The sequence below is a fragment of the Ambystoma mexicanum genome, chromosome 6p, assembly GCF_040938575.1.
Source record: "Ambystoma mexicanum isolate Mex_15411 chromosome 6p, UKY_AmexF1_1, whole genome shotgun sequence".
Classification (NCBI taxonomy): domain Eukaryota; kingdom Metazoa; phylum Chordata; class Amphibia; order Caudata; family Ambystomatidae; genus Ambystoma; species Ambystoma mexicanum.
Window position 1 is genome coordinate 909,810,838 of NC_090935.1, and position 24,239 is coordinate 909,835,076.

The window sequence follows — 24,239 nt, forward strand, 5'->3', positions numbered from 1 at the left end:
AGGATAACACTAACCAACTGTTTTCGTTCTCAGAAAATCACTCTTTTGTGTGCGCTGACTAAATACCATATTACTTTGTGGGTGCACGCTATTACTGATAGTACGGTAGACCAGTCAAACGCCTGTAACAATTGTGCACGTTCAGCAACTACCAACTAAGAAGTGGCCTTTTGAAAATGTGTAAAGTATACCTATGTCTGTTGGTTTATTATTGTGCCAAGTATTCAACGGTGACTTGTAAATATATATCTATATTTCAGTATAAATGTATGTGCACGTGTTTCCTTGATGTGCATTACTAACTAGGTTCAGCGTACTTACCTACAGCTCTCATCTTCCTTTTAAAATAAGCCTGGCTGCTCTGCCATTATACCAAGGTCTCAGAGTAGTAAGAGCTGAGGGAGGGATGTGGGGGGGGAGAAATCTATAAACAATTGGGATAGCTTACTAAAGTCTAACTACCAAGTGGGACGTTAGGAAAACACCCCTCCCCCAACACAGTGTATGCACCACACTGCTGCCAGGAATGCAAGATAATACCTGTATTCCGTGCGCTTCAAATAAAAGGCAACAGTATGGGTACCAGCCACCCGGAACGCCTTCAATAATGCCAGTTTGTGCTGGAAGTTCAATAAATGCACTGTAATGGTGCGTTGGCGGTACCCGGGTGCAGGATTGGTCATGGATGCCCTGTGCACCCTTTCTTTCAATGGTATAGGTGCAGGGTTGTTCAGGTGTAGCTTTCCCTGTAGGAGTTCATAGATGAACCCCTCTAAACCCGCCCCCCTCAGCGTTCTCTGGGAGGCCAGCAAGACAGAGATTGTTGCCCCTGGACCTATTCTCTTGTTCCTCCAGCTTGGTGAACAGGTGTTGCACCACCGCAATGACCCCATCAAGTTCAGTGGCTGACATTTCATAATTGACCTCCAGGTTACCAATCCTCTGCTTGTGGTCAGTGATCTTGTGCTGCAGGCTGGATGTACGTTGCACTTGGAGCTCGGTACGGGGAAGGGTGCGGGGGCAGTCGTGTACCCAACTCCAGCTTGTCAAACCCCCCCCCCCCATATCTCCTCACCTGCCCACCAGACAGCGAAGTCAGGCTACGGTATTTCCGAGGCATGCAATGTGGTCAGCACAGAAGACCTCTGTCGTCATCGGGCCGCATCAAGATGTCGACCGGGTCACTCGTTTCGCGTTGTGGATCTATCTGGCAGAAATGTGTAGCCCACATCCATCCATCCATCAACACCCACACGGCCAAAGGCAGCTGCAATGCATCGGCTGCCCGTTGCGACCCATGCGGGGCCGGGGCGGGCAGCAGGTCTCGGTTCTCTGGCATCCAAGGTCAGACAGAGCTCCAATTCAGCTGTCAGCGTCTCTGGGCACTCCACTGGAAATAAGCACAAACAGCGATACGATCGGAGGACGCGAACCAGGATATTTCACACCAAGGCTCGTCGCAAGCGGAGCTCATTCACCCAGCGGCCATCTTGCTTGGTCTATTCCTCCCTCCCATCCCCAGCAGTGTAGTTTTGAGAAGAAAAAAAAAGTAATTGATCCTTGAGAACACTGGCGGGAGGCTTCCACCCCTGCACCGTCACCTCCACTTCAGCAATGCTCTTTCAGTAACAAGGTGTAGCAAAATGACAGTTGCAACCACTCCCACCCCCTAGTAATGATGATAGTTTGGAAAGATGCAATGTACAGTGTCCTCTCCCAAGTAAGACCTGGGGAGACACTATATAACCTGCTGCTGGTGGTCGCCACCAGCAGCAGGTTATATTTCCCAACAGCCTGATGAACGCACATCTGTAAGGGGTGTTAGGGACAACATGTTTCATACAGACATCTTGTGAAAACTTCCTGGGGCGTTTTGCTTTTCTAGGTCTTCATTGTTAGATCACTGCCCAGTGCCAAGTCTTTTGGGAAAGTTAGAGTGAGAGATGCCCAACTCTTCTACTTGCCTATGTAGCAAGAAGTCTAGATTAGTATAACACCATCTACTAAGGGTACAGGTAAACACAAAAGTTTCAACTTCTGCTCCCAGTACCAACCAGGTGAAAAATGATACAAGCTGAGAAAGCCTTACCCTATTCCAGAAAGGTAAAAGTGAGAAAAAAATAAATAAACCCATATGACTTCCACTTAAACGTAAAGCATGTGTAAACTGCCATAAAGAAATGGATAGCTTAAATGACATTAGTGTAGGACCTAAAACCAAATTCCAAGAAACCATTTTGTATATGGTCCAATACAGCACAATCTGTATTTCGCAGCTGTACAGCACTGCTGAGAATACTTTGGCCTCCCTGACCTTAATGCACTTATCCAAACGATGGCTCCCAAACTTAGAATAAAATCTAACCAGGCCACCCAATCCCACACGCAGCCTTTTCCCCACCATGGCAATCAGTGGGGGCCCAGGGTTTTTTTTTTTTTTTTTTAACAGAGGCACGCTCCAACCCCACTGGTTCTCTGAACTTTATGAAAAAAAGGTGGCTCCACGTTGAGGAAAACAATTAGGATCACTCCATCCAATGAAGAGACACTTTACAGTTCAAAATTCTCAAAGATCTCTCATCAGACTACCCCTTCTACTCCAATATTAACCATGCAAGCTCTTTGCGATGATTTCCACAAGTGCTTCGAAGACCAGGTTTCCAAAATCAGGAACAGTATTTCCCGTCTAATCCCACTCAACCCTTCCCCCTCCTATTTTCTCAAAGCCCTCAAACCATCCTCGCTGCTCAACTGCCACCCCTCCTTTATTACCCTGTATGCTGCAATGCTCCTCCCAGATATTTCAACCTTGATCAACTCCTCATTTTCCTCAGGATTCTTTCCATCAACTCTTGAAAAGATAGCCATCACGCCTATTTCATGGTCTCAATGCCACGATTCCCACAAATTAGATACCAAATGCCAAAACTTCACAATCTTGCTGAACTAATCTCAAATCCCACCATACGTTTCACATTAAGAGTCTGGATTCCATGGTCGCATTTTTCAGGACCTCAGAATAAGACTCTGGAAACTTTGTGGCCCTCACCCTTCTAGATCTTTCTGCTGCATTCAACACCATCAATAACCAACCCTTTCAGACTGCCTGGACTTGGTCATGAAACTCAGCAAGGAAGCAGTCTTCTGGTACAACTTCCAGTCAGGTCACTCTCACACCCAAATTTGGCTCCTTCACCTCTGCCTACTCGACATGTGTAGTGAGTCAAGATTCTTCACAATCCCCCACTTCTTTTCAACATATATGTAAAACCTCTTGTTGACGCAATCCAAATCTACTTCCAGCTTCACCAAGCCTCTGATGGGTATCAGACTGCCTTAATGCAATAATTTCATGGATGATTATAACGGTTGCTCTCAAAACTCTGTCACTACAATCCCTTGCCATAAGAACTGGTGAAACAGTTTCATTTTTTACCGAAAAGATAGATTTAGAAAGAAGTCTCTGACCGCACAGAGCGGTCTTTCTAAATCAAACTGTCAGCCTCTGCGACACATATGATTGGGCGCAGGGGCTGACAGGTGAGCCAGAGTGTCTGTGTGTGAGAGAAAAGGAATGTCTGAGAAGGGGAGGTGCAGGAGGGAAATGAAACTGGTTGTGTTTATGTGGTGGGGGAGCAAGAGGAAAGGGAGAGAAAAAAAAAAAAAAGAAATCGGGGGTGAACCCCCCCCCCGCTGAATTTAAAAAAAAAATAACACAGCCATGTGTGCTTTTTTGACTTTGAGGCCCGCAAAACCCCCCCCCCCCCCAAAATAAGAAAAATCGACCAAATAAAATGTCTATGTGCAACTTCAAAAAGCTGGAAAATTACGTAGAACCTTAAGAACTCACACTGATCGCTCACATCTCCAAATACTCTACAGTATCTTAAAGCTAAAAACCATCAGGAAAAATCAAAAAATAAAATAAATATACTTTTGCTCAAAAGGTTACCATCCTTATAGATGCCATCCTCTCTAGCTTCATTGGTTTGCCATAGGAAGATTCACAATTCAAACTCGCCCGCCACGTCCATACTCTTCCCAGATTAACTCAAATCCCCACAGCTTGCATAGCAACCTTCCAGCAACCTACACTCATCCCTAAACCTTATCTCTTGTCCTGACTGTACTTCTCCCAGCCTTGGATCCCATCACCTCTGCAATTGGGATCATTAACATTTTTCCGGCAAACCTCAGCTCCACTGTCAACCATCTGAAAAGTACTCAACACTCTCCAATGCCTTCCATTAAGTTGCCTCACCTCTTCTCAGGCACTCTACAGATGCTTACCTGGCACTAAATAAGAAAAAAATAAATGCTAAGAGAAGCCGTTAAACATCTATGAACCAATTGCTGATGATGTATAGGACCTATGCTATGGGTTACAGATGAAAATCTCTACATCAAAAAAATGAAAAGGGAAATAATGCCTTAAGTCAACAAAAGTGCAGCAGAAATAGTGGTACAAAGCAGATTTGTAGACTTTTTAGGATTATTTATAGATTCTTTATTGTAAATTACATAAACTGACAACTAGGGAATACCACTGGGTCCCATCACCCTGGCTAATCTGTCAAGATTGTAACTCTAGAGATGGGCTCATAGCCAAACATTCCACAGGCTCACACAGAGTTCCATGCTAACTCATACTAAGCGAGCGTTTTAGTAGTCGAAAAGCACCGCTCACCTATTCTAGGAAGGACTTCAGTTACTATTTCAAATCCTATCCCGGTAAATTCAGGGGTGGGTCCTGGATTGTCTTTTTTGCCAGAATGTGGTTTTGTGCTATTCTTCACGGGCTACATTATCACTGTGACATTATTGAGGGGACATTTTCTTTTGTCAACATTGTAACTGGATAGAATAGTTATTAGCTGCTACAGTTTGGGATAAAATATGCACTCACATGCTATACATATAACAATATTATATTGAGCGCAAACACAAACATCCAGTTTTGCCTAGGTTTCATCCTCTTCTGAATAAGGTTTAAGCGCGTTGGAAAATGACATCAGACATCAGCTGGGTACATGCATTAATATCGGATTGCAAGAAAATGGGTGCATACCAACAAAGAGTAAAGAGATGATCAAATTTTCGGAAAGTGGAGTTGTAAAGGGCACCTTTCAGTTTCGTTACTTTTAAGAAAATCACGGAAAATTATGCAGGGTGGACTGGATTTTTTTGTGGGTCTGTGGTTTGGCAAAAGAGGGGTGACAGGCCGCTATTACCTCGCCCTTGTAAGCAACGTAACCTGCTTAAGTTATTAAACGTAAGGCAGAAGAATGACATTTTGGGATACAGAGTAAGCACCTTTCATGCTTAAAATGATAAAAGGTTGTGCTTACAGATAGAGGGTTGCGTGTCATTTCTGGACCAATAAGAGGTTCGGCTTTGACATTACCTGAAATTCCAGGGTGCACTTAGTGCCTTGCATTATGTCCTCATAGAAACACTGCTTGGCGTTGTCGGGCAGTTCAAATGTAATCTCCGAAGCGACAGCATAACCCAAGAGAAGAACGAAGGAGCAGAGGAACCGCCACACAGGCCTGGCCGCCAGCAACATCTTATGATGAACCCGTATGATGCCTCGCTGGGTGAGGGAGAAGACACGTCAGTGGCAACTTATCTTTGTTAAACACGCTTGGATGTCTTTTAATAAAATACACGTTCTACGGATCATCATGCCAAATGGTTAATTCATAACATACATTCTAAAAAAAAAAAAAAATATATATATATATATATATATATATATATATATATATACATACACATTCCCATTATTACATTCACGAATGAGATTGTGCTTCTACCACATTAGCGAAAAAGCTACAACAGTCAGAGGCTGTAGCGGAGCATTACAAGAACGACTAGGCATGATCACCCGGGGAGATCAAGCAATTCGCAATTTGACTGATGTGGACACGCAATTGCACCATTCGGATCTGAGTTATAACATTCCTTGCAGCCGTCCCGTATTTTGGTGGACCACAAATACAAAGGCTCAACGGAAGTACATCTCTAGTCTGCCAGGCGGTGCGATCTCGCACACAATGGTAACGGACGGGGATAGATATCGAATGGTCTACCGGGCTAAAGTGAACCGGGGTTGGGGCTGTCGGAGATAGACTCACCCAAGGCGGTATCCTGGGTGCAGAAGGCAGTAGCAGAAACGGGTCAGGGACCCAGGGTGACGGAAACCGGAAGGCGGCCCGGAAGCTTTCGGCAGGTTCCTGTATACGTGGTTCTCCAAGCAGACAAGAGGAGGCTTGGTCACTAACACAGAAAAGGGACTAAAGAGGCAACTACACAGAGTAAAACAGCCAGTTTATTGTTAAAGTATTGGCAGGGACAAATAGTGTGGGCGGGACCGAGCTAACCATTTCAGAGTCAGGCACGTATATTTATAAGCTTATGACAGGAAGTAGAAGCTTGTAGGTACACTATGAACAACATGCCTGGCCGTAACATAGCAACTGTCTGTGGAGTGGGGGCTGAGGGGGGGTATGGATATTAAAACATAACAAACAGTAAAATAAAGGCATAGGTGAAGTTTCGGCATGTAAAAAATAACTTTGAGCACTATAAACATATTTGCAGGGGATCATCTTTATTATTTTACTTATTTATTGTTCATTTGTAAGGCGAATATACATCAAGTAAATTCTGTTCCAAAGCGCCCAAAGGGCAGCAGTAAGGGAACATGGGAAAGAAAAGCGACTAACGTGCTTCATACCCAGAGGTTTCAAAGCACAGACCTCGGATCGAGCCTGTGGTGCTCCATCTAACCTTATTTCAAGGCAAGCACGGATCATAAGCATAGCTCTCAACCATTTGTCTCGCAAAGGCGGGTGAAATCACCCGATTTTGTTTTTGGCGGGTGAGACGCCCATTGGAATTAATGGGCGTGCAGGAGGCTTGGCGGGTGAGTCAGCCCTTTGCAAGGCGGGTGACACCCGCCAAAAGCGGGTGAGTTGAGAGCTATGTCATAAGCCATTGGTTCAATTATTAGGAAGTGTGGAGTGGGCCAAACGTTCCCCTAGAATATCCAGATGGATGGTAGATTTACTAGCTTATGATTTTAGGGTTGTGTATATACCTGGGAAAGACAACATAGTGGCAGACTGTTTGTCAAGGTTGCCTGTGCAAGACAACGACTGTAAGGATGTGAGTGTTGAACATGGTCTGAGCATTTATGAAGTAGAATATGAAGCCATAGGGAGAGATGAGTGGAAAGATGCTGATGATATGGACGAAATAATAAGACAAGTGAAAAGGTGGACCAAAATAGGTTGGCCCAGGAAAGATCTCATTGAGAAGAAATATGAGAGTTACTATGGAATAAAAGAAGAGTTAAACTTATCAGAGGATGGTTTTCAGCTCAGGAAGGGAGTAAGGGTAGTTCCCCCTTGTAATGTTAGGTCCAAGTTAGTTAACATTGCGCATCAAGGTCATTTAGGCATGGGGGGTACGAAAAGACATATCAGGCAATCCTTCTGGTGGCCAGGAATCGATAGTGAAGTTGAAAAATGCGTGAGAGGTTGCAGAGAATGTGAGAAGAGTGATAAGAGTAAAGTTATCAGGGAGGCTCCCATAAGACCCGTGAGTGTTCCAAGTGAGCCATGGAAAAAAGTTGCGGTAGATTTGATGGGTCCCTTGCAAGATTTGGGAAATGACTTTAAATACTTGATTGTTCTTGTGGACTACCACTCAAAATGGGTGGAGTGGAAGGCGATAAGAGAGGCTACCACTGCTCAAATGATTACATTTTTTGAAGAGGTATTTTATAGAGTGGGATTCCCAACAGAGCTGGTATCAGACAATGGTGTTCAGTTCTGCTCTGACAGAATAGTGGAGTTCTTTAAGAAGTTTGGTATCAAACATTACAGAACGGCTCTCTACCAGCCTAGGGCAAATGGTTTGGTAGAGAGGGCAAACCGATTTATAAAAGGAGGGCTACAGTTAGCCATGGTGTCAGGTCTAAATTGGCAAACTGTTTTAAGGGAAATGGTGTGGAATTACTGCACGACCCCACATTCGGTTACCAGAGTTTCCCCATTTATGTCACTCAAAGGTAGGCAACCAGGGACCAAATTGTGTCCGGGATGGTTGGATTTGGCGAAGAGTACTTATGTGGACAGGGCCAGAGTTATGTCACTCATAAGAGAGGCTCAGGATGAGTATATGGAGAGGGCGAATGCTGAAAGGAAGTCCAAAGCCATAGCTTGGAGAATAGGAGATATGGTTTATATCAAAAACCCGAGAATGTCTCCTAAGTGCATTGAAAGCAAATTCATTGGGCCTAAAAGAATTTCTGCAGTGAGAGGAAACGTAGCCATCATGGAGGGAGGTGAATGCTGGTCCATGTCAAGGTTAGTGAAATGTAACAACAATGGGCCAGTTGAGGATTGTGAAGGTACTGAAGGTGACAACGATGATAATATGTTATCGAGTTCAAATGCAAACAAGAGTGTAGACAATAATGTATTAAAAGATAGCGATGTAAATGTGGATTTGGAGAGAAGGAGGAGTAAACCTCTCTGGTTAAGAGATTATTATCTTAAATGAGTTCAACATTGTAAGGGAGGAGATGTGTTGGGATATTACTTTTATCAATTAATTTAAGGTCCAGATTAAGAATGTCACATGTGTTCAGACAATCAGTAGTTGGTACTTTGTTTCATTTCATGTATATGTCATTGTGAAGTAATACATTCGTTTCAGAGTGTTGTGCTTTGAGAGTGTTCTGTATCGAGAGAGTTGGTGCAGGCGTCTGGAGACAGTGCCTGCTGTCATGTTAGATACTTAATAAAGTATCAAAGTATTCATCCTTGGTTTGGACCTCAATTCTTAACATAAATTCTGTTCCAAAGCGCCCAAAGGGCAGCAGTAAGCGAACATGGGAAAGAAAAGCGACTAACGTGCTTCATACCCAGAGGTTTCAAAGCACAGACCGCGGATCGAGCCTGTGGTGCTCCATCTAACCTTATTTCAAGGCAAGCACGTTGCCCCTGAGCTATCCTCCCAAGATATATACCAATGAAAGATAGAGGCAGACCTACTAGGCTTTGTGAGCATTCAGAACATGCAAGTGCAGAGAGAGAATCGATTAGGTAGTGGGGGTAAGCGCTAGGTGTACCAAAAAGGGAAGTGATAGGGAGTAAGCAGCCATAGCTCTCAACCATTAGTCTCTCAAAGGCGGGTGAAATCACCCGATTTTGTTTTTGGCGGGTGAGACGCCCATTGGAATGAATGGGCGTGCAGGAGGCTTGGCGGGTGAGTCAGCCCTTTGCAAGGCGGATGACACCCGCCAAAAGCGGGTGAGTTGAGAGCTATGTAAGCAGCTGTTAAGTGACTTTGGTGAGAGTGGTCAGCTGCCAATAAATAAGTGCAGCATACTTGCAAACCCTATGGATTTAGGCGATAGGCTACTGCTTTTCAGACAGGCCTACCGCCTACGGATTTCATTATCGTATCCTACCACATTTTTAAATTGGTGTAGGCTGAGACACATACCATCATGACATTTTTAAACTGGTGTAGGCTGTGACACATCACATCATGGCATTATTCTCTAGTTTCTGATAACTCCTAGTAGTGACTGATGTGGCCGCACGTCTGACAGACTCGGACTACAACAACAGAGGAATTGTCATGTATGCACAAAAGCACTGCAACCCCTCTTGCTCTCACATGCTGGCTGGATTGTCTCATATCCATAGTAATGAAAACAACATATCCATGTTTTCTGAGCAAGGTGAGTTAAAGTCTCAGGAGGATAGCTCAGGAGCAACACACTCACCTTGGAATCCAAATGATGCGGAGCAACACAGGTTCAATCCCTTGGGGTAGTGCTTAGAAAACTCTGAGAATTAAGCATAAATAACCAATTACAAAATGACACACAATTTTTTGAACAAGCCAACCAAGATTTAGTTATTGGAATGTAATTACCCCATCTAGTATCCAGGGTCGGACTGGGGCATAACATTGTTTCGGACACCAATGAAAAAGTGGCCCACAGTTCCGAATGGCAATTTGTTCCTTTTGTAACAGACTGAATTGTACCCAAGGAGAAGTTTATAGATAAAAGTTGATGCAAATGGTGCATTTGAACGAATATGTATTCTGCAACAGTGGCCAAAACTACTAGCCGCATAGTAAAGTAACCTATCAAACTGGCCCACATGGGCCAAAAAAAGTGGCCCACTTTGACCCCAAAAACTGACCCACAATAGCATTTTCAGTTTGTGGTTAGGGCAGTGCCATATTCACCACATGCCCAGTCCGAGCCTGCTAGCATCCTGCAAGAAACAAATGTATTTTATTCCCGGATTATTTTACAGTGACCGAATGGCAGAAACTAAATTGCATGCAACATACTTCTTTTTTTTTTTTTACAATGACTGGGTTATTGTGGTGCTCTTGATTTTTCGGCTAAAAGGTAAGCGCATCAGTATTTAGGAAGGAGGATATTTGGCATATATATTTTATTTTGTCTATATTTGTTAAATTCTAGATGAGCATGTTTAAAAGAGGAGCGTTTTATACCATGGTGGGTGTGTTTGTTTGCTTATGTGTTAGTGTGTGGATGGAGTACACATTTTATGAATAAGTATTAATTAATGAGGTTACGGCTGACCACAGTAAACTGAATGCCCTGACACTATCCTCTGTGATAACATCTGTGGCTGATTAATAGCTACCCACTACGTGTTACTATATATAATGATGTTTATTCAGTGTGTTGGTTAATTCTTTTGCTTGAACTTCTGATAGTCTCATTTTCTTTTCTTATGTACTTATCTTTGGGCCTTTATTGTCTCTGGTTGTAAGGTTTGTAAACTGTATTGTTTAAGGCTGTTTGAATGGTTCTATAATGAAACATCATGTGGTTACATCCATTCTTGTTCCTGTGTTTATATTTCGATTCTCTACTAAATGTTTCAAGAAAAGCAATGTAAAAGCAAAATGTTGTGGCCTTTCTGTAGGCAGACGACAGGCACTTTTCAAGGGCTACCATGATGGTACTACCACCCATTATACATCAACAGTTGGAAATTGGCAATATTGTGGCTCATTATGGCTGTGCCTGGCAAATACCACTAATGCCTACACAAAACTCAAAACTGTTAGATGTGCTTATGAGCAAATATGTGTCCTAGAATATCTGTACATTGCACTACATTCCTGTTGAAAACGAGCAATGGCAAAGCGAGGCATTTTGGCTGTTATGTATGCATGCCATAGGCTCTTTTCAGGCATTTCCATAATGGTCCTGCTGCCTGCCATAACATGTTAACAAACTGAACATTATTTTAATAACTGGGCACATTATGGCTGTGCCTGGTAAATGCTTATATAATGTCTATAAAAGATCCAAAACTGTTGGCTTAGCCAATGCTTGTTTTTAACAGGAATATAGTGCAAGGAACAGATGCAAAGACACACATTTCCTTATAAATCTGAAGGCATACTTGCTCAAGACATTTTTCTCACACTAGGAGCTGGTTTACAGCTGAAATTAATCCATTGCCTTTCAATAGACTACTTATTCATAATTTTGAAGTCACCTTACAAGCACAAAGCTTGCTCATACAAATCCAATTGATGTGTATTGTGCACAGGGAGGGGCACGCAATGGGTGTTCATGGACATCTGGAATAGCATGGTGACTGGGTTGGTATGAAGACAAACCTCCCCCCAGACTCCCCAACAGGTTGTGTTTCTTCATAGCACTTGGGTCTCTCCTATCTATCTTCACTGTCCCTGCCAATGGTTGACTTATAGCCAGCGCTCACATGATCCTTAATAGCCAAAACTAAGAAGGTTTACCACAGTGCTCACAGTCACTCCTTCGTTATGTGATTTCTCAAAAAATCCGATGATCCCAGTTAGACATGTCTTGTAATCTGATCAGGGGCACATTTTGTGTGATGTCATGTCCTGTGATGATACCATTTTGGTAATGACTATTTTTGCAACTTGAAAAATCCTACCTCTTTTTGATCACAGAATGTTGGCAAGTATGAGTGCAAGCATGTGGTGGCATAGGTCAGTGGGTGCCAAGACAAGAGCTTAGTCGAAAATATTGGGGTCTGTGGTTCTGAGAGTTTTTCTCAACTAGCTATCCTGTACCCAACTAAAAAGGAGACCATGCTGAGGTGGTAACCGTAACCAGCACTTTAGTATGCACTTTTAATAGAAACATTCTCTATATTAGTGTGACTGTTGTGTCTTTGCATGCTTTTTTGTAAGGCCTTATATTTGCAAGATGTATCTCAGTCTCAATCCCATTAATGTATGTCCCTACATATATAGCTCTCAACCGTTTGTGTTACCAAGGTGGATGAAAACACCCAATATGTTGGGGGTGTGTGGGCATATGCTCATGGGGCTCTCGCAGACTGATTAGAGACATTTTCAGCCACCTTTCCACCACTTCAAGGAAGTAACAATTTTGGCAAATAAGGAAAATAAAACACAGGGATGTAAAGTGATTTGGCCAGGATTGCATACTTTGATTAAGCAGAAAAGCTGGGTTTTTAGGCCAGCTTTCCTGGTTCTTTAGTTCAGGGAGTAGACTTTGGGGTCTTTAGACGTATCGTGGTGCACTAAAAATGGTTGTAACAGAATTACTGCAACGTTTATCATACTGCCATTCTATGAGTTTGGAGGTAGAGAAAATATCTCCAGCAGTTGGATGGGGGTAGTTTCTCCACCTTGCCTCCATAAACGTTTAAATTATCTTATGTACTATAACCATCTGCAGTTATTCCTGCCAAGCCCCCAATGGAGTTCTGTAGAACTCGGTGAATGGAGATCAGAGTGCGAGGTAACACACCGAGCTTGCTTAATGAAGCACCCGTGGTGACGACACTGGCAAATCCATGTAATGATAATAAAGGAAATGATGTCACGGAAGGTTCGGCGTGTTAAGAACAAATACAATTGCTGCACCTGTGTCATCTTTGCCGCAGGTCCCATGCTAATGGGACCTCACCTCTGCAACAATTTACTTGGGAGCGGCACGTGTATTAGTGGCCCGGTACTTCCCATCACCTATTCAGATACAATATCAGTGTTCTATGTATATACACGTGACAGCTACATTTTGTCTACGCTCCCTGATGCAGGGCAAGCCATGCCCATGATACGCCTGAGGGGTCCAAGAAGATTACTCTTTGAGCTGGAAAGTGCTGTGAGAGGTCAAAAATTAGAGGCGGACACAACGTTGTAGTATTCTCATTGCCAGACATTTTATTTAAAATAAATGGGTTGGAAAAACGTCTCTCTAGCCTTATCCTAAAAAAAGGAGGTACCCTACATAAGCAACTAAAACTAAGAATCCGTCTGTGTAAAGTAGTTCGTAACTCAGAAACCATCCTTATGTCCAAAACCTTCTAAACTGACCCTCACACTATATTCAAACAGCTAAGGGTGCCAGGAATGTCTCTGACATATGTTTAGTGGAAAGTGTTTATAATCAAAACATAAAAATACATCCAAAAATATTTTCCTACGTGAAATCCTTGAAACCAGAGGATAATTCCCTTCTCCTGATTTCTTTTAGGCAGGATGGCAAAAGTATCTCTTTCAAACAACAGTTTCTTTATATATTGCAAGAGTGTCTCTTTATCCAACAATTCCTTGAGAGTTTACACTGGATTCAAAAAGTTCTTGTTCACACAATGTCTCCGAAAACATCCATCAATGCCTTTGTTGCAAAAGTGATTCTATTGAACATACATGTTTTTATATTGAATTTACAAAGTTCTCGTTCTGTAAACTTAAAGGTTTGGCTGGAATACTTTCCAGATTCCCTGGTATATTTCCTTGCCAGGTATTTCACAATTTCACTGGATTGCCTAGTATACTCTGCTGCCAGGAATCCTTTCTCTGGAGGTATTACAGATTCCATGGTATTCTCCCCTGTCAGGTACCTTTCCACCCAAATGTCAGCTGCCTGGTGTTTTCTCTTTACCAGGACTTCTGTTACTTTCAATATACCACATCAGCATCTACTTTGTTCTGTCCAATGTATTTGCTTATGTAAGGTGTTTCTCCCTATGATTCTGAAAGAAGGCGTGAGTAGCAACCTGTAGGAGTCCTGAACATGGGATACTTTTTACACCTTACCGCATACATGTGCGATTGAGAACACCCAGGGGGATGATGGACGGACCCTCACAGAGGGTTTATGGCCGCCCTCAATAATGAGCGGGCTGCCCAGGGGTGAGGTTTGGCCTCCTCCTATGAGCAGGTCAGCCCTGGCACTAACAGTAATTAGAGTGCACATAGTGAAAGAATAGTCATAGCCTTATTTCATTTGATGAGCTTGATAGCCTTCTTTATGAAACAGAATATGTAAAATCATACACTCAGTATACACAAGTAATATAACACCTGTACGCCCTACCTGAGGCGCTCTCGATAAGTATAAACAATAAGTGAATACATACAGGTCGTCCTTACTTTAACTCCTGTGTCAAATAAGTTCACATTTGTTAATTAAATAATGCCATAGCTTCACTTGGGGCACCCTGGGAAAAAGTCCATTCACATTTGGTAAATAAATAATTAAATATCATCAAGTGGGGGCACCTGGGACCACGTTCATTCACATTTGGTAAACAAATAATCAAATAGCATCAAGTGGGGCACCTGGGGACAAGTCCATTCACATTTGGTAAATAAATAATTAAATTCCCTTAATACTGCCACTCTGACAGAGGGGTGTTTGGATGTGGCTTTTCATAAATAGATAAATAACTGGGCTAGGTCACCTGAGTTCCTTGACCTCTTGGAACATAGCCACTCCTTTACCTTTGATGACTGGAGGATATTGCTCTGGGATTTCAGCCCCTCATTGGCAGAAAGTCATCCGGAAAAGGCTGCAATATCGTTACACTCTGCGCGAGACTTTACTCCATGCCTCCCCAGCGTCCCTTCCTTACTCAAACAAACACAGCGTGGCCTGATCGGGACGGTGTCCATGGGATCAGCCACCCAAAGGGGCGCCTCAGGCACGAACCTCTGACCATCCGTCCAACTCTCCTGAGGTCTACCCTCCAGTTAAATGAGGCACTCATCCGAAGTGGTCCGGAAGTGTGGCTGTGGGCTGGGAGTTCCATTTCTCTTGTTGGGTTGGAGACTTGATTCTACTGTTTACTTGGTTACCCACTCGACTACGTCGGCAAGAGGAAGTTCATCCTGCTTTAAAGCGTGTAACGCACGGATACTTGACTATCTTTTGGACTCGCTTTGGACTCACTATCTAGCCCCGCCCATTGTCCCACCTCCTGCCCTCCCTCCACTCTCAGTCACTTCCTCAAAAGCACCGGTGCACGCACATCTTGCGCGCATCCAAAGTGCTCCAGAAGTGTGGCTGTTGGGCTGGGAGTTCTGTTTCTCTTGTTGGGTTGGAGACTTGATTCTACTGTTTACTTGGTCACCCACTCGACTGCGTCAGCAAGAGGAAGTTCGTCCTGCTTTAAAGCGCGTAACGCGTGGATACTTGACTATCTTTTGGACTCACTATCTAGGTGACCTTCATTTACTTAATTTACTCTTCAAGACCTCCCGCGGGTCTTGCTGTCTGCACGCGAGTGACATTTACAACGTGAAACTCACTCCTTGTTTCATTTTTTCAGCCCCGCCCATTGTCCCGCCTCCTGTCCGCTCTCCACTCTCAGCCACTTCCTCAAAAGCACCGGTGCACGCACATCTCGTGCGCACATCCGAAGTGCTCCGGAAGTGTGGCTGTTGGGCTGTTCGGCGGTGCGGCGGGAGCAAGGGGCCCCTGACCATAACCATTGCAAGTAAAATTCTGTTGTTGCATTGTGTTGTGTGGCTAAAAATCAAAAATATGATATGTATTAGAATTGTGTCTTAGGCTGAATAATCAATCTCAAATTGTGGTATCAGTGGCCATAGGAATTCTGTCTCAAGTAATTGATTTGTGATCTATCTTGTCACTCGCTCCCCTTTCCCTTTGGAAGTAGGCAACGTGATATTATATTCGCGATTGCCCCAGAATGGTGAACGGGTTACGAAGTGGATGGAAACTTGATGATCCACAAAACACAATGGCCCTCATTACGACCCTGGCGGAAATCGAAAAACGATGGCGGAAATGGAATACCGCCATCGAATAGCGCTCGGTGCGATTATGACCCGTCACCGTAAAGTACGATGCCATTAGCGACACCGTAGTGAACGCCAACGCTAACTGCACCAAGTACGCGCACGCGCACCATGCAAAACCGTAATTACCACCATGGCGCAACGGTACGCGAATTCTGACCCTAGCGGACATTTACCTAACGCCATCAAGCATGGCGGAAAGTACCATTCCGCCATGGTGAGAATTACGGCATCGCGAACCAACCGTAAATGGCCCTACTGAGTGCCTGTACAACACTCCCTGCCCACATTGCACAACTCCTCGTAGGTGCAATGAAGTCACACAATGCAACCAGTGAAATGTACAAGTCACCCATGCATGCCAACGAACAAATGAATGTAGGGGCTCCAAGTGCCTTGTGAGTGGCCATCCATATTTGGCATGTCACCATTGCCGTACTGATGCAGCACAGGCATGTGAAGGTACAAGTACAGCAATATGAACTGAAATATGAGACAAAACAACAACAGGCCCCCATCGCTTGACACCAGTGTAAGGCAACATTCAAAGCAGTATCCTGAGGGAGACTGCACCAGCCCTGTACTCTTGCCAGTAAACAAACCAACCATCAGCATAAGCATGTACCACACAAGTTGGCAGAGTGACTGAGCAGCCAGGCTCATCTCAAGAGGGGCCAATGGGAGCTGCAGGGCACAGATGGCACGAAGACGGAAGCTATTCCAATGGACATGACCTCAGTCTCCCTCCAAGAAACGCACGCAAACACAGGCACCTGTGACCAGCCATATTCTGATAATCACATCATTCCACCAATCCACCTGGCTGACCGGCATCTGTTACACAAAAGCTAATCCCACGCCCCTGAGCATGACAACATCAAAACAGTCATAATGGCAGCCCCCATCCCTGACCTCAATGGGCTTCGTAGGCAAACGCGGCCAGTACAGTACCACGCAACTATACTCAGAAGCCGGAACCCAATGCAGATCTTCTCACAATACATCGCTCCACAAATAGGAATATGCTACATTACCTGCAAAGAATAACGCTACACGGTCAATATCAGAATAAAAATGTAATGCACAACAAAATCACCAAGCCCATACAGCTATTAGGTCATGAACTCCAAAATATATTTCATTATTGTGTGCTGCATCCGCAATAAATGACCAGCTTCTTCTTGTGTGATGCCCTGTTCCTTCATGGTACACAGGGGCTACATTCACGTTCAAAAAGGCAACATGGAAGCGCCTAGAACCGCAGGGCGGTCCCATTAGGTAGGCACTAGTCCAGCTGAAAGGTCGATATGTTGCTCCTAGCCACTAGTACTGCGTAAGGGCATGTGGCCCATTGGCGATCGTCCCATAAGATCGTAATGGTGCTCCACTGATTAACTCGAAGCAGCAGGTGTCGGGAGTAAAAGCCATCTGCAGGAGTGGCATACAGATGGCAGCGGCAAAAGGGGAGGAGATACCTGTCACCCAAATGAAATGAAAAAGAATAGTATGGGCATCAGAACCTCATTTGAATTACTCACTTCAATGATCACACTAAATCTACAGCCATATGCATGCTAGGCCACTCAAAAGGATTATTCCCACCCAAAAATCACTTGCGAATCATAACTATATTAATCGAGGTGAAAACACTATTACAAACGAGTCTTCGTGTGCATGCGTCTGTTGAAACAGAATCCATTAGATGGGATTAGTAACGTGCATAGACATAAGTGTTTGAAGGCGCGTCGAGACAGGGAGGGTTCAACAAGGGCAGATAGACGATGGTCCCACTATGGCAGCTCTGCATCACATAGCGCAGGGGAAGTGGATAGATTCCAAAAAGCCATGTACATGGCAAACTCTCAATTAAATCATTTGTCCATGCATCCATACATCATTCCCTCATCCCGGTATGAAAACGCCTGATTATTTACTCACATAACATGTGAAATTTCCATTGAGTCTGTGCGTAATGCAGTCTGCAAAATCCACTGTGCTCCAGCCCGGAATTCCAGTGTTGTGAAGTAACATGTATTTGGGAACGTCCTGCCTTATCGTCCACTACGCTATTGCGCATCCCATACTATTCATATCAATCATTGCATTCTCGCCATGGCCCCTGTCCGAAGGACATTAAACAATAGAACGTTATATTTGCAGTCAGACCTGTGGGCGTCTCCTCGCCGCTAGCTGAAAACCGAAAGCGCTGTCCTTCGAATTCCTCATTTGCAACATCACGTCGAAAAGGCATCTGTGACCGCTTGAAATCACAAATTCATCCATGTAGTGCGGCAGTGTGTGAAAATGGCAACTGGCTTCACTCACAAATGGGACGCCCCGCCCGTCGGTGAACCTCGGTACAGTGCTGCATGAGGGTCCACCGTTAATCGAGTACTACATTCCACTGACCCTTCACAAGTTTGTTCGCGACTGCAAAGATAGTATGTGAAACAATGGGACCATAGCAGAATGAACATATAAACCAATATTTCACTGCCATCGGGATTAAATACATGATTGTAATAGCAAGATGCCATGCGTCAAATTGCAGCGTTGTGTGCGGGACGTGCTCGCCCAAAGGGGATTGCAGCTTGCACAGGTGGAATGAATCACCACAGGTGGAGGCTATACAGCCTGAAAACACATAAATTGCACACCCAACCCCCTCCCACAACCACACCCACTCCAAAATGCTACCGGCAGGACTAGCGATGTTGGCCCTGGGGGACCTGATAGCACTGCAAGTACTCCAACTTCAAGAAGAAGACGAACACCAACTATACAACAACCGGCCGCACAGAGGAGACGCAGGAGGAGGAGGAGGGCAAGGCAGGGCCAGCAAGGCCCACCAGCACAGCCACTACCACCACGCAGGCAGCCCGCAATCCCACGCCTCCGAGCTCATCCGTTCAACCTCACTGATGAGCAGATCCACACCCTCTACCGTTTGGACCGGGACACCATAACCGCCATTGTGGATATGACACACGCTGACCTTGTCAGCATGATAGATACCCCAACCGCCATCCCACCCCTACTGAAGGTGGTGTCTGTACTCCTTTTCCTGGCCACAGGCACCTACCAGCACACAGTCGGACAGTTGCATGGCATTTCACAGCCACTGTTGTCACGGACACTATTGCAAGTGCTCGATGCCCTCCTGAAGCACGCAGACGACTACATCTCTTTACCACGCTCGGAGCATGAGATTACAAACACAAAAGTGGGATTCCATGCACTTGCCGGCATACCGGGTTGCATTGGTGCCATCGACTGCACCCATGTGGAATTGGTTGTCCCACATGCCATGGAGGTCCAGTACCGCAACCGAAAACAATATCATTCTCTTAATGTACAAATGGTGTGTGACTCCAACAGGATCATTACACATTGTTGTGCCCGATTTCCTGGATCAACCCATGATTCTATGGTCTTGAGGAACTCTACAATACCACGCTACATGGAGCGACACGCAGGGAACAGATCCTGGCTACTCGGTGAGTCTCATTTCATGAATGATAATGTGGGGTATGTGATGCGGCAATGACCTGGCAGGAAGGGGGGGGGATGCGTACGTAGCAATGTCATTCCACAAACATCCTTTATTGTCCACATACAGGTGATGCCGGGTATCCACTGAAGAGATAGCTCCTTACACCACTCCGGAACCCACAGAACCAGCATGAGGAGGACTACAACCATGCCCACTCACGTACCCGTGTAGTCATAGAACAGGCATTCGGCCTACTGAAGGCTCGTTTCCGCTGCCTCAGCAGGTCTGGCGGGGCACTCCTGTACCGCCATGAGAAGGTTGCAAAGATGGTCATGGCATGTGTCATGCTACACAACATGTGCGTACGTAGAAATGTGCCCATGCCCCCTGACGCAGAACTGCAAGCACCTGAAGATGGTCATGATGAGGGTGGGGATGTGGCAGCACCTCAAGGAGTCCGCGAGGCACAGGAGGCCCATGAAATTCGTCAGAATATCATAGATTCATGCTTCTAGCACTCACGCCTGGTGGCTGATACATGGACACGGGACTTGTGGCACTGTGTGTGTCTGGAACATGCACAATATGGACTGTACGCCTATAAAGGCCTCGTACACAAAGATCAATGTCCACACATCTCATTGGATGATTGTGAAATGTTTATAGCATATGTGAAATTATGTTACACACCCCATCGACCCGCCACCAAAGAAAGCCCAACACACCCCCTCCACCCTCCTACCTCCCCCCCGAACACCAGTGTCCAAAGATGCTCATTGTCAGTGGGCAGACGCTATTGCAAGCCCCCTCTCCGGGTATCAGGGGCACCCCTGTCTGTGGAGCGCAGGTTCCTCCCAGATCTACGTTGGGGGCTGCCCTGGACGGAACTTGCAACGGATGATGTCTCTGCCTGCTCACGTCCATGCATGTCCCTAAGGGTTTGTGAGAGCTCAGTGAGCACACGGCGCACAGCGGCAAGTTCAGCACATACGTCTTTGGACGTCGCATGCAGTTCCCCCCTCAGGCTCTCGGTGCTTCTCTCCATTTGTACCCTCAGGCTCTCGGTGCTTCTCTCCATTTGTGCCCTTAGTGTCTCTGTACTTCTCTCCATTTCTGCCCTAAGTGTCTCAGTAGATGTTTCTATGGCTGCCTTAGTACCCCCACATTCATCAGCATGCTCCTTGAGGAGCGTGGCCAGTTGCTGCTGTTGCACGATCACCTGGTCGAGGGACTGTTGCCTCTGCTGGGCCATGCCCATTTGCGGTGGTGTCACAGAGGGGCTGATCACCTCATGTTGCCTTGCCACAGGGCTTGTGGGGGATGACCAGTCGTCGTCTTGTGGGTGCCCCTGCGTGGTATCCTCATGGTGTACGGGATGAAACAAACAGGGGGATTGAGACAGGTCATGGATGGATCCTACATCGACAGCACCGTTTTCTGTGTCGGAGCATGCTGCCATTAATGCAGTGTCACCTATGGTGCTGCTGCCACCAGAAGCAGTGCCTTCTGTGGCATCCATTGGGGGGACCTGTGGTGCTGCTGTTGTGGGCATGCTGGCTGCTGGGGTGCCTGTTGAAGTCCCCTCCTGTGTGCTGCCACTTGATTTGTGCTGCTGCCGTGTCTTGATCCGTGCAGCTGAGGTGGAGGGTCTTTGCCCGTTGGTCTTGGCCCTCTTTGCAGGTGTGCTGGTAGGGGTGTTCTGAAGCTCTTCGTTTGAATCGGACCCTGTGGTGAAGTAAAGGAGGGCGAGCGTTATTTATGGGTCTGTGGAAATTGGAATGGCAATGTATCACATGCATTGGGGTGGTACCTGAGAGTGATTTGGGTCAGGGCCTTGGAGGTGGTTTCATTTTTGTGTGGATTGAGGATGCAGTTGTTTTGCAGCCTGCAGTTAGGGTGTGCATGCTGCACGTGTAGAGGGTGTTTTTAGGATTTTTAATTATTTATGTATTTAATGTGACTTTTAAAGTGCGCTATCAGGCCAATGTATGTGGATGTTCTCCTGGACATGTGTTTCTGTTGCACTATGTGGACACATGGTACTTCACATGATTGGACATTGTGGATTTAGCATTGTTTAATTTGGCCCACCTACCTGATTCTTCGGATGTCTGCACTCCTTTCTCCATCCCTCCGACTCCCTCTATACTCTCCATTCCAATGGTGGAGGCACAGATTTCTTCCCAGGGGGTCAACTTGATGGGTGATTCCGATCCTCCCCCGGTAGCTGTGGCAATGTTACGGTTGGCTGATAGTATGCTCCGTACGCGTATCCGCAAGTCGTCCCATCGCTTTCTGCATTGCTGTGGGTTGCGGGGTGCGGTCCCCACCGCACTTACCCGCTGTGCCACCAGGGCCCATGTGGCCTTCTTGTTCGCAAGTGCCGTCCTGGTCATTTGCGTCGAGAAGACGACGGCAGCATTCTCCTGGAGGGTCTCTGTGAGCACGGTGAGTTCCTCATGGGAGAAGTGGACCTGCCGCTTGCGGTCGCACGCTTTTTTTCGCAACTTTTCCCATTTTGATTGTTTGCACTAGGGTGGCTAACGGGTTGGGATGTGTCTCAGGGTAGGATTTTTAATGGTTGTGTTGGGATTCTGCTTTTATAGGTGTACGGCGTGCTGTTTCCCGTTCCGGCCCCATGTTTTTGCTTCCGTTTCCGTATATTTACGGTCACCGTATTTTGCGATTACCGCTCATTACAGTGACCGCTATGATGGGTGGCGGAATTGCACCTAGGGCGCCGTACGACGGCGGTGAGGGGCGTTTTGGGGACATTTCCGCCATCGCGGACTTTGCACTTCCGCCATGGCGTAGTGCTCGTGCCCGATGGGTCAGAATTAGCCGCACTTTACTCCATCGTGCAATGGCGGAAACGCTATTTATGCTATGACGGTCAGGTCAGTTACTTTCCGCCAGGGTCGTAATGAGGGCCAATGCATACTAATACTGATTATGAGGTCCCACCCATGTTACCAGTTGTTTCATCAGCCGGGATTGTAGTTACGCCACTAGCGGCTACAAGATTCGATGAGGATGAGGTAATGGGTGCACCTATAACTAGTCCATCCTTAGATGCCAGACCTAGGATTATGGAAGAAATGGGTATTTCATCTAAATTTAATGTGCCCGTTATGATTCATTGCACCAATTATGACATTGATGCTGCTATAACAAACACGAAGTTCAAGTTAAAGGACTTGAATAATAGTAACCAAATGGGCCCCTCACAAATCAGCTCATTGCAAACTTGTGATAACGGTATGTATAGTCTCACCAATTTATCTTATAAAGATGACAAGGTTGATTGCTCATTGATGGGCTCTACAATTGAAGCCGAATTGAGCAAACGTGTCCGTCTTTCCCTTGGCCCTTCAACGCCTGTCAGTCAACGATTGGCCGGGCGAGAGGACATATTTATGTTGAGTAACCATGCCAAAAAAAAATAATACCACATCCAAATCCATTTCTGGTGCTTTGGGTGGCAAAAAGTCCAAAGTGGTATGGGAAACTGACCTTGTTACTGATGACTCACCCAGAAAACCTATGGTGAGCTCCCCAAATGCAAAAAGCGCTCAAACTGCATTAAATGACAGAATGATTACAGATATTCAGGAGTTCCAGTCAAGTCTGAACGATAGAGATAAGGAAGTTTCCAATAATGAAGTACGCTCAGAGAGTATTATTCTCAATGTACCATCACTAAGTCCTGATTTTCCTGTATTGGCAAGAATTCTGGACTTGCTTGATAAAGGGCATGAGCGCTCCCATTATGAGATTGGAATTATGAGAGCAGCAATTGGGGAACTTAAAAATTAAACAAATAGAATTGAAGGTCTTTTGTTTGCATGTGACGCTGTGGCCGCCCTTTCTGAAAGACATACCTCTAAGAAGGTTATGGTCGATAGTGCCAACCAATTTGATGGGATTTTTGGTATCCCTTCAATAAAAACACAATCTTTTGCGAGCATATTGACCCCAATTGTCCAAAAAATGACTTATACACAGACTGATGAAAATATTGACGAAATATTTAAAGTGCTAACCTCTGTCCAAAAAATTGAACGTCATTTGGAGCAATTGAAAGCTGACTCCTGCCCTGCACAACCAATGAGCCAGATCCTTAATCCTGTAGAGGAGGTGGGTGATAACTCCGAAGGACTGAATAGTCCCTCCCCACTGACCGATCTGATTGATCTTTCTGAAGAGTGCTTGGACAAGTGTCAATCCACTCAACCTGACCAAAAAGAATATGACCCACTACCGCAACATAAGGTAGTCCTAACCCGTAAAGAAAAAAGGCTTACTGGGAGGGCTATGAAAAGGAGGGCTAAAGCACTTGCTTTAACAAAGAAAAAAGCAAAGGCAGTGCCAATTGCCCAATTAAAACTAACGACTGCCATTTTTGAGAACGAGGCGGTCATTGATCTCTCCCAGCTGAATGATGAATCCAGGGTCCTGTTGGATCTAAATCCTCCCCACATAAATCAAGATCTAAAAAAGATAATTAATAAGGCAGGTTCCAAAAAGAATGGCAGCGCAAACCTTACCGAAAAGAGGGGGAAAAAGGAATGTAAAATTCTACCACCTACTAGTCCTA

General features: G+C 45.3%; 1 protein-coding gene across 1 annotated transcript in view; it reads right to left on the reverse strand.

Annotated features, from left to right (window-relative positions):
* The window catches only part of TMED7 (transmembrane p24 trafficking protein 7), a 58,568-nt gene extending 52,277 nt beyond the window's left edge, over positions 1–6,291 (reverse strand). The window contains exons 1-2 of the mRNA XM_069625531.1: positions 6,138–6,291; positions 5,405–5,593 (exon numbers count right to left, since the gene is read on the reverse strand). Of these exons, the coding sequence (XP_069481632.1) occupies positions 5,405–5,566 (162 nt within the window). The 5' untranslated portion in view covers positions 5,567–5,593; positions 6,138–6,291. The remainder of the gene's footprint in view (positions 1–5,404; positions 5,594–6,137) is intronic.
* Between the last annotated feature and the right edge of the window lie 17,948 nt (positions 6,292–24,239).